At 38.0% G+C, this 11,680-nt stretch overlaps 1 protein-coding gene across 2 annotated transcripts; it reads right to left on the bottom strand.

Annotated features, from left to right (window-relative positions):
• Positions 1-732: 732 nt before the first annotated feature.
• On the bottom strand, positions 733-9,967 carry lrrc3 (leucine rich repeat containing 3). Of its 2 annotated transcripts, none has more exons than XM_026912872.3 (2): positions 9,895-9,967; positions 733-7,263 (listed from the first exon to the last, which is right to left on the bottom strand). In XM_026912872.3, the coding sequence occupies exon 2, from the start codon at positions 6,952-6,954 to the stop codon at positions 6,154-6,156; it is 801 nt and encodes a 266-aa protein (XP_026768673.1). In that variant the 5' UTR covers positions 6,955-7,263; positions 9,895-9,967; the 3' UTR covers positions 733-6,153. The 2 variants fall into 2 exon arrangements, with proteins under 2 accessions (XP_026768673.1, XP_034160298.1); XM_034304407.2 differs by having other exon boundaries at positions 9,885-9,939.
• Positions 9,968-11,680: the final 1,713 nt, after the last annotated feature.

Consider the following 11,680-nt stretch of genomic DNA (forward strand, 5'->3'; position numbering starts at 1 on the left):
ATGTTTTGTATGGTCTCCTTGTAGGGCTCACAGAAATTAATTTTATTGAAACTTTTTTCCCCTTTCAACAACTAGGGTAGTGTAAACCTTTTCTCACACTACACAGACCACCTTGAAATGCTTCTGCCATGAAAAACACTCAGTGCTGTAGAATGTCTGAAATATTATTTATTACCCCAGTGCTATTTACTGCAAATACACCACTGAATAACTTGCTTTTTGTACAAAATATATTAAAATGGAGTTTGATAGCTGTCACATCCAGGCTGTCACAATCTGACAAAATGTGCAGCTCGCTAAACTCGAGAGGTAAAATGTGGCAGAAACATCTCTCCTTGCAGAAAAAAAAGTATGTATTTTTTAAAAAGTTATTTTTGCTATTCTGTAGGACCAATTTTACATGATATAACCTCTGTTCAGTATCACAGTAGTTTTTTTTATTATTATTATTGTTTTCCAGACCATTGACTTGCATTATTTACCAGACTACAGGTCACCATAATTGCTGTGGTACACATGACCTCTGCATATTTATCATTGCAGGTCATGGAAATCTAGCTCAATCCAATGGCTCATAGCTGTGAAAAAACATTACCAATGGTGTCAGCTCTCATCAGGCATTTTCTATTCTTGAATCACTATGAAGCAGGTACCTCCCAGACAAGCAAAATTTATCACTGACTCAGGAATTCTACCGTTTAAAAAAATGCTCACGGTCACTCTTTTGTCACTGTTTTTTTCCCCAAAAAAATTTAATTGACTTCTTTTCCACAGAAACAGCAAACCATAAAATGTCATTAACAACAATGTAAAGACTAACAGATAATCTAATATGGAATTAAACACATAAATAAGCACAGACATAATCAGTGATAACAATATTATGTTATACATATTGGACACATACTTGCACAAACATATAAATTTATAAACTTGTTTTATAATTTAATACAATTTCATTTCTACCTAATTTATTATAGTAAAAAAAATTCCAAGGAGGCCATGACAAACATCCAAGTACCAACATAAGTTATCACTTTACTCATGGGTTCTGTTCAATGGCCTACATGTCACCTACATAAGCCCTTAATGACAACTAATATAAGCCTTCATATCAACAGGCATCAGCTGTCGTAAAGACTGTTTTCATCAGTTTTAATATCCAGCTTTGTTAACATAAGATTCCGTTATGAGACTTTGTGGTACGATGACGTGTCTATGTCATGACTCATTTTGTAACGCAGTGTACTTCTTGTTTGTCAGAGTCTGATAATGGCGATGATGTTTCAGAACCTGCCAAGTGAGATTCTGTGGCAAAATGAACATGTTTAGAATCATCTGAAATTCACACTTTGTGGAAACATAGTTATGAAACTCTGAAATGATGTACCACTGTTAAATAGTGAAGGTTTTTCACAAAATAGTTATGGATGACTTTGGCCCTTTGGTAAAATTTGTTTGAAATTTTTGTGGATAAGGTTTTTATCAATACTTATACCACATTACTGTTGAATTCTCAAATCTGATTGGGCAGAAGGTATTAATTAATGTTCTATAACAGCAGCTCTGACAATAGTAAATCCCAGTTTTATATTAATGCACTTGTTTTAATAAAATTAAATATACTGTAATATTTCTATCAAAATTTACACAGGGACTTGTATGGTGGCAGTTCCACCTTAACACATTTTTAAAAAATATCTGTAATTGTTCATATAGTGAAGTTTTCTTTGAGGAGACATTTACTGTGCATGTATATAAAAGTTGCCCAGTCTTAGCAATTTGTAACAGTCTGAGTTAAAGTTGTTCCTTGATGTTCTCTGACATGGGAAAGTCTTCAGGATAGAGGGTTTTGCAATCTGCATTTTTTTTTGTCTCAATAACTCAAAGAGAGAGAGAAAGAAGAGGTGCTGATGAGGGAACAACTGTTTATAGCTGCTCTAACATACATTATATGGCCAAAGGTTTGTGGACACCTGACCTCACACCCATATGTGGACCTTCCACAAACTGTTCCCACAAACCGATTGTATTGGATGTCTTTGTGTGCTGTAGCATTACAATTTCCCTTCACTAGAACTAAGCAGCCCAAACCTGTTCCAGCATGACAATGCTCCTGTGCACAAAGCAAGCTCCATGAAGACATGAACACTTTCGGGTTGAACCGTTACTCCAACTGCACCCCAGGCCTCCTCACCTAACATCAGTGCCTGACCTCATTAATGCTCTTGTGGCTGAATGAGCACAAATCCCCACAGCCACACTCCAAAATCTAGTGGAAAGCCTTCCCAGAAGAGTGGAGGTTATTATAACAGCAAAGGGGGACTAAATCTGGAATGGGATGTTCAACAGACACATATGAGTGTGATGGTCAGGTGTCCACCTTTGGCCATATAGTTTTAATCATTACAGGAACTAATTTCTTTTGCAGATGTTCCTTAAGATTGAAAGCCCCCAAGTGTTTTATTTCTTATGTAACTACACTGTAACAACATAGTTTGAATAAATGTATATTTTATTTAATCTTTAATCCCTATAAGTCTTAGGGCATGATGGCAGGTCCAAACTTATGAACAAATTCATCTATGATGTAACTACATACAATTCCTATTAGTTGTACTGTAGTTATAGAATAAATCTTAGCAGTTCCTGAATACTACAGGGTGTCCTGTACATAGGGGAAACACTTTTTAGCAAAATGTAACTTTATTTACAAAACATCCTCTACATGATTTCTTTGTAAACACGTATGGAGTCATCTCTTCCAACTTTGACTCCCAGTTTGGTAACAGTGTTGTGTGTGACGTGCTCGCCATGTTTCCTGTAAAATTCCACTGCAACCTTGCGACAGTTTCCCAATCCAGGCATGAGAATGATTTCACTAAGTTCTTCTTTTGTCAAAGGCATTCTTAAAGTCTATCTGAAAAAAATATATAATATGAATAAACTAAGTATGGAAGACATTTTGCTAAAAAAGTGTTAATTTCCCCTATGTATGGAAACTTTTGGTACACCCTGTATGTTTAAACTGAATGCTAAGCTGAGAATTTAAGTAGTTACATGTTTTATCAAATATACTAAATATAGAAAAAAATACTTTTTTTCAAAAACTAGAAGAATGACATCACATCATAATGAATAAGTATTAATTTATCTGAATTTTGTCATGACATTTAAATGTGAGGCGTTGTCATGATACAACCTAATGACAACAAAAATCTGTCACTTGAAAGTCAGGTGTTATGTGACTATGTGACTGTTATGTGACTGAGAAAAATAGCTCTTAGCTGACTCCTTTTTGAATAAGCCTTTATTCATGTTCATATAGTTCTGTTATTTGCCAAGAAGTGCTTATGTAGGTTTCGTGTATCATTGTGAGCACTGCCATTATATTACGTATTACCCAGTAAAATCTAACTGTCTGAGAGGCTGGGATTATCGCTTAGATCAGTAAAATGTTGAATTAAACAATGTATTGTTGTGGAATTTAAAATTGCTTGTCAAACATATTCAGTCAGACCTGAATTGGACACACAGCATCAAGAACAACACTCATCAAAAACTTAACAAAAGTAATGTTTGGAACTGCTATCCAAACATATCACTGAAATAAATCTATCATCGCTGTCATAGAGTCAGAGAACTGAAAATGAGCCAAGCACAATCCAGTGAGGTGTGAATGCAAAAAACACATTCTCAGATGACCGTCAGTCAGTTAAGAAAAGTTCTGAAAGTAAAATAAATGTAGATAGAAGGGTATAATGTTTGCATTTAACAGGTGTTTTCATACTGTGAACTATTATTGCAAGAATTAATAGATGAGAGTACATCATTATGGAATGTTTAGCATACATGTGAAAGAGACGTAATTTGGGAAACATGTTACTTTTAAATGCATATTCAGTTGCTTAGTGGCATTTTCTGTGTCTGGCTGGAATAAGCAACATTTTTGTGCTGCCAGATAAACAACACGGATATGTATTTCTACTCATTACAAAGTGTCAAAAGTTATTTGTTAACCATAAAACTAATGTGTCTGAATATAATGGATTCATAGATGAACTGACGGAGATATAGAGCTATTAGTGTGTCGGAGAGCTCTAAGGGTCTGGCGTGTATAATGGGCTAGACAGCCGAAGGTTATTGTGTTTTGACATAATTATTAACAAATCTTGTCAACCACTGTGGAGCACAAACAAATACATGTACTTTCACTGAGAAACACATTACTAAAGGAGCCCTTTATGGTCAAATTACATATACTTCATACAAGCACTGCAACAATGTGACAGCACATCTATGTCTCATTAAACACATCCTATATGGCTATGACACAAACAAAACTATTAAGTATTAAAGGTCTCTTGTCAATGGCGGAGGGACCATGAGGGGCTGAATAACCCAACCAAAGCACAGTGTTTAGGTATCATGGTACCACATAGGCACTTCGGCAGTTACATCTCGGCCAAAAAAATAATAAAATGAAACACAGCAGCGGCTTGTGACCATAGATTTTGTTGGGTAGGACATTAATAATGATATAGCCAACTGTGATAGCCTTGACTTCATTTCGTTTGAGTCTATTGCAGTTGATTTATGCTGTAGGCTATTATCTAGTGAATTTAAAAAATAACCCTGTAATAGACAGTTGACAGCATACAGTCATCCAGCATACAGTCTAGCAGCCTGTTTTGAGCAGTTTTAGAAGTACCATTCTTCAGCTGCAGGTGTGTTTCCTGTCACACACACAGTGGCTAATATAATTAACCCAACGCTACATCTTAAAAACCACACAAAAGATCTGAAACTAGCACACTGGAAAAGGGAGAACCACATTTTGACAATCCCCCTTTCCCAATCTTTGCAATACGTCTTAGACTAGAAATGGTTCTGTACATCATATATACACTGTCTACACTTACACTAGCTTTTGTTTGCAGAAAGTCTGAGAAGATTTTAAATTAGCCCAATTTGTTGTTCCTCTTTTGGCTGCTCCCGTTAGGGGTCGCCACCGCAGACTGTTGGTCGGCGTATTTGATTTTGGCACAGTTTTCACACTGGATGCCCTTTCTGACGCAACTCTCCCCAATTTTATCCGGGCTTGGGACTGGCACTTAAATTAGCCCAATCTAATATATATTAAAAAAAAAAAAAAAAAAAAAAAAAAGATCCAGGTCCAGGTCGTTAACTGTTCTGTCCACTGCTCTTCCCCCAAGAATGGGGCAGCATGACTCTTGCCACAATAGGCCTCTAGTGATTGTTGCCATTGCCGTTTTTGACCACTAGGTGTATTGTTGCCCCATGATTGCACAACATCTAGAAATGTGAGGAAATCAATGGAACATTGGCATATATCTCAAATAGCGGATATCTTCCTTTTTTAAATTATTGGTCACTCAAAAAAGGTTATTACTATTTCAATGGAATTTAAAATGTATAAAGTTGTGAATGGGGACTTAATGAAGATTAACATTTGTTGAACGGCAGATATATGATAGGGATCCGTTCCACCTGCCCCTAATGGATGAGCTGCCATTGATAAAATACAAGGCAGAGCTTTAATGAACATTAGTTGGCAGTGATGTTAGTCCCTATATTCAGTTGCTTTTCCTGAGTTTCATATGCTGCACTATAATAAATATATTGGAAATAAGGCCTGCCAATCTCTGGTTCTCTCCTACTTTCTCTATATTAACACATAAATGGACAAATGAACTGACATAATATGAGAAATTATGCACCTGCTGGGAAATAGAGGGTAGGAGGATTTAGCTCTGCAGAGCTTTTCTGTAAGAGCCACAAAAGAACATACTAATATTACTGAACATATACTTGGAGGGAAAAATTCCCAGAAATTCATAATATCATGCTTGTGTTCCTACCAAGTAGGAACACGGCGCTAGTCATTGCTAACCAATATGTAACCACAGTCTTAAAAATGCAAGTAATGCTAAAATTTATCAGCATGACCTGCCTATTGAAAGTCATACATTTTGAGCTGTAAGATTTACTTATTTAGAAATGAATAAAGAATACAGTATTGTGCATTTGTTTGTGGAGTGCTCATGATGAGCTTTAAGGCTTGCTGCTGCGCCATCATGGCTGTGCCCCATTAGTTGAATACATTCCTGACCCAAGGCTTTGATGCAGACGCTACAGAACAGTACTGATTGTATCCAAGTCTTTGCTAATCTGGGAACTGCTTGGCAGAGACTTGAGATACTCCAAGTGCCTGCGGGCGTCCTCTTGGTTGTGCCGCACGTAGTATATGACATAAGCAATCACCATGGTGAACCAGCCGAACATGGTGACAAACATGGCCACGTCTGTCGTCTTGTGATGAACATTGCAGAAGTTGATGCCAGAGTCCAGGACCTGAATGACGGGCTTGCTGGCATACTCATCCTGCACAGCTGTATGGCAGCTCACCTCGCTGGCGGTCTCAGGGTCGAGTTCTAATTCACGCAGCACCTCCTGTAGCGTGCATTCACAGTGCCACGGGTTGTTGGCCAGGCCAATCTTGGCATGGAGCCGTGCAAAGGCCTCCTTGGGTACTCCACGCAGGCGGTTGTGGGACAGATTAAGCATACGCAGGGTCTCCGAGATGCCCTGAAAAGCGCTACCGTCCACACTGTCAATGGCATTGCGTGACAAATCAAGCTCCTGCAGGCGAGGGAGGTGTTTAAAAGCCTGGCCAGGGATCTTAGTGATGTGATTGGAGGAGAGCAGCAGAGCGACGGTGTCATGCGGTAGATCGGATGGGATGGTCTCAAGGTTGCGGGAAGAACACTGAACCACCACCAGGCCATTCCTATCTGTGCACAAGCAGCTCTTGGGGCATGCGGATGCCGTGGTGCACAAAAAAAGCACTGTAAAATGCAATCTCAGCACAAGGGAATGCACTGAGAGGAAGAAATGCTTCCCGGATGCAGAAATGCCCACAGGGAAACTCATGGTTTCCGCCACACTAGAGTTCAAGGGCGGTCATTATTAATCCATGTGAAGCATGAGGAGCATTCCCAAAGTGACTTTTCTTCTTAGTAATCCATAGGTCAAATGTAGAACGCTGACTTAGCTGTTCTGATGTTTAATGCGATCATTTTAAAGACAAAGTGTATATTATTGTTTACTGCAACTGTCTAGAAATCAATCCAGTAGGGCATTAAGACTGGCAGTTGAGTGTTGGAGAGAGACGTGTCGGAGCCACGTTTTAAGTGCACCCTGAAAGCAGGAGGACAGTGAAGGTGGGGCTGGACATAACTCCTGTAAAATATAAAAGAACAAGAAAAAGATTATATACAAGAGGAGGCCTTTAAGATCAAATTACATGTGGTATATATTTCAAATACAGATGTTCTGTCAGTGCTGTTTGTTAGTCATTAAGCCTTAAGAGTAAACCCAGTACTCCAATCCAGCAATACTTTCTTCACTAAAGCTTTCCAGTGAGCATCGACTGAGCAATCTTGCATTATTTGTCCAGCCTGCCCCGATTCACATCATATACAGTATCATGTACAATACATAGAGTAGTAAAGGTCTCCTGTGAATGGCAGATGGATCATGAATAACAACCTGAGCTTGAGAATACAGACGAATATATTACTGCACAGCACCATTTGAATGATGAATAATCAATTAGTTGGAGAATAACTCATGTTTAATTTTGAAGTGCAGTTCCTTAATGAGTACTCTATGGATATAATATTTTAGAATACTGTTCAATATTCAAGAGGGTCTTAAAATGTAAATGTAATCCATTTCTGAGTTTCTGAGTATTATTTAATAGTAAGCACAAACAGTGGTGTGGAAGCGAGGTGTTGGAGAGAAGACTTGTGGCTGTCTGCAGGCTGAGTGTTTTGCTATTGTTTGCTCACTGCATGGTCGATGCACTGTGCCATCAAGACATGTTCACATCATGGATTAATTCATAGGACCACCCTTATTTGGGTAATGGCTATCTATCTTGCAGATAACATGTTGCTGTGCAGTATTATCTCAGGCTCACTGTAAATATATAAATGATTTGGTGCTTTTTGCTTAATGCCTGTACAAGCTGACACATTTCTCACACAGCAGTTTGTCTCAGTGGTTGAGGTTTTAAAAAGTAAGTGACCACAGAGACAAATTTGAGTTTTGTTTACCACGAGGTATAAAATGCAAAGTGGGACTGCTTGCTCTGTCTCCACAGGAAAACGGTGGTAATACAGTAGCTTGGCTAATTAAACATACCATAAGATAACTCACTGCCTTGTGAGGATGATGTGAAATTAAATTAATTATAAAGCGGGCTGTGATGGCACACCAGCAAATGTCTATCTGCCTACAGCACATGGACACAAACTGTATAGTGGATAAACACTTAAAGCAGATTGAGTTTTATGGCATACATTTCATTTTGCATCCGTGTGTGGGTGGCAGTTAAAAATTTCAATTATTATTCATATGCATGTTCTATATAGACTTTTGCCATTACAAATGATAGGCTTCTGGATTTTCTGAAATATTGGCTGTATAACCATAAATGTACTTTAAGAAAACATTGCATTAGAGAATATTAGAGGTTTAAGAATAAAAATATATTCCTCCCAGTTGAAATTAATGTTTTTTTTTTTACTATAATTACACTCTTTGATGATGGAACAAAGAAAAGCTTTTTACTCTGTGGTGAAATTTATTGCCATAACTAGGAGGGATGATGACTTTAAGCAGACACATACGACAGGGGGGAAAAAAAAATTACACACACTCAGTGTGCACACTGACAGACCTGTCTGCACTGGCACATTTTGAATTATTTGCATTTGCCTTATAACAGTATATGCTGGAATGTCATGCGTATCTTCTTAACCACAGCACAATAGGCAGAAAAGATTCACAGGGAACCTAATTCACATTCACATATCATAAATACTATTAAATTATTATCGGAAAAACATAAAAAATCAATTTTTTAAAAGCAACCATGCACAAGTGTATAAAGGACCATTGTAGCAAAGCAAATGAACAAACAAAATTTTATATATTTCATAATGAAAAAAAAACATGGTCCAAATAAGGTTCAAAGTCAGATAAATATCACATTAAACCCCTTTAAAACTGCTTGATGACCAAATCCAGCACACACCTAAACCAACTGCAGTATTTGACAGCTTTGACAAATCTACTTGTTCCTATGCAATATACTGGAAAAACACATTTTGTTTTTCTATTTCTTTCTACTACTGTTACTGTAACTGATAGGCAGTTAACAGTCCGTCATAGCTGACCACATGTGCTGAGTTTGTATTTCAGCATACAAAAATATGCATTGCACAAAAAAAACCAAAAAAAAAACACGAGAGATCAAATATCATAAGACATTTAAGCCTGGTCCCTGATGGCCAAGGCATTCATCCAGTAAAGCTTTGTTAGCAGGACAAAACACACTGTGGAATGAAGAACGTTATTTCTAAAACCCTTAAGGGTAGCCTGCTCTGGTTGTCCTTTTTGAGTGACCTTTAAATGGCCTATGAACCACCCTGTAACAGAGGATTTCCATTTTAGAGAAGGTCAGAGGACAACCCTTAACAGAGGAGAAGCCGAAGAACCCTAAGGGAAGCTTGAAGGGTTCTCAGTTGGGCTAATTCTGGAATATCTGGAAATGATTCATGGCTTTTGTTAGACAGCTTCAACACTCTACTATTATTATTATTATTATTATTATTATTATTATTAGTAGTAGTAGTAGTAGTAGTAGTAGTAAGAAACATCCTAGAACAGAGCCAGAGAGCTGATGCGATTATTTTCTTATGATACGAGTCTAAGGCATTTACCGGTTACAGATAATAAACAATACACAACATTATTACAGATATTACAGCGTCTCAGGAGAGAAATGCACATACTGTACCGTACCGCAGATGACCGGAGAGAGTCCACTACACTTGTTGCAGCGACCCGCAGCTCCCTTTAACCGCTTTCTAATGTTCAAATGAATAAGATCGAGGATAGAGGAAATAAAGCTGAGCGCTGATTGGACGCTGAGTGCCGCTCGCTCCGCCCACACTGATCTCCAGGAGCCGGCGCGCGCTCAGACGCGAAGCTGCGCGTCTCTGGACGGAGAGCTGGAGAAAGTGTGTGTGCAAAGTGTTGAGCTGGAGAAAGTGTGTGTGCAAAGTGTTGAGCTGGAGAAAGGGTGCGTGCAAAGTGTTGTGCAAAGACCTCGGTTTGCTATTTCTAGTGGATTTTCCGTGCAACAAACTGCAATTTATTTATTTATTTTATTTTCTTAAGAAAAGGGACCTCCTTTCTCCACACTTGGACCATATTGCGCGTACAGTTTGGATGTCCAAATAACCCATATAGAATAATAAAACTAGAGGTAAAAAGGGCTTGCTCTCTCGCACTTCCTTTCTAAGAGACTAGAGATTTGGATCATGGTGTATCATGAACGCGTATTCTAATAAACGACGTCATGCGTGGTGCGTTCATGCGTTAATCATGCGTTAATGATTCACTTTGGTGATTTTTTTTTTTAAAGCGTACTTGAATCTAAAATAGCCGCACCGTGTGTGTGATATTGGCAGCTTATGTAATGACTCAACATAATGCGCAGTCTGTCAGTAACAGCTGACAATCCGGTGCATTCAGACCGAGCAGCACTTCCAGCCTCCTTCTCTGTCTCTGATCACAGTAAGCGACAATCACGTCAGATTTTACACTTCTAGGTAAACTGATGTATTGTTAATGGCACAACGAGATGCTGGACACAGGATTAGCATTAAAGAACTCAAATGTTTGTCATTATTTAGTATTATTATTATTATTTCTGATCATCATCACAACCTGGTCATGAATCTGTGTTATTAATCTACATAAAGTAGCCCATAATAAGTGAATGAAGTGGGGGGGGGGGGGGGAGATCAATACACAGTAATTTGCAAGTTTAGTCACAAATTAAAAAAAAAAAACAAAAAAAACAAAATTGTGATTGCATAAGTATTCATTTTCTCATGCAGTTTTCATCCAAATGAAGTCTGGAAAAAGACCAGGTGAAGTTTTTCTAATCTTCAACTGCCCAGTTTTGGTGAGCTGTGCCCACTGTGCTGTAGCTTTCTCCTATGCCATTTATATATATATATATATATATACACTGTACAGTCCAAAGTTCATACACACTGAACAGTCCAAAGTGTATAAACACAAGGCACCATGTGGCAAATATATGGTCTATGCAACGGCAAGGACTCTTGGCACATGAACATGGTGTTGGAATTGGTCAGGCTTCGTAAAAACACTTGTTCAAATGTCTCAGACATGTTGTTCATGAGATAATGGCAAACAAGGTTAAGTGTTGAGGCAGAGGGTATATGGAGAACTTGGAAACTATTTAAATAAAACTTCACTTCAGTTCTGTTCACTCACATACTAACAAATATGTATATGGTATCATGCTTGACATTTAGAATTGGAGTCAATATACAGTAATTATACAGTAGTGTTTAGTAGCATTTTGAAAGATGGCCTACTGTATGTGGGTGGATATGAAGCCATGTTTGCTTCATTTGTACTGCATTTCTCTGCAGTGTTTCATGACATGTTTCACGTTACATGTTTCCTGATAGCTCAATGCTGGAATGTTGGATATATATCACTGTCCACTTTATTAGGAATTCTTTGTTTTATTATTTGTTTGAATCAG

Source organism: Pangasianodon hypophthalmus, chromosome 5, assembly GCF_027358585.1.
Source record: "Pangasianodon hypophthalmus isolate fPanHyp1 chromosome 5, fPanHyp1.pri, whole genome shotgun sequence".
NCBI classification, from domain to species: Eukaryota; Metazoa; Chordata; class Actinopteri; order Siluriformes; family Pangasiidae; genus Pangasianodon; species Pangasianodon hypophthalmus.

What these genes read in the sequence shown, in the direction of transcription:
- lrrc3 (XM_026912872.3), bottom strand. Translation starts at nt 6,954, where the DNA reads ATGAGTTTCCCTGTGGGCATTTCTGCATCCGGGAAGCATTTCTTCCTC.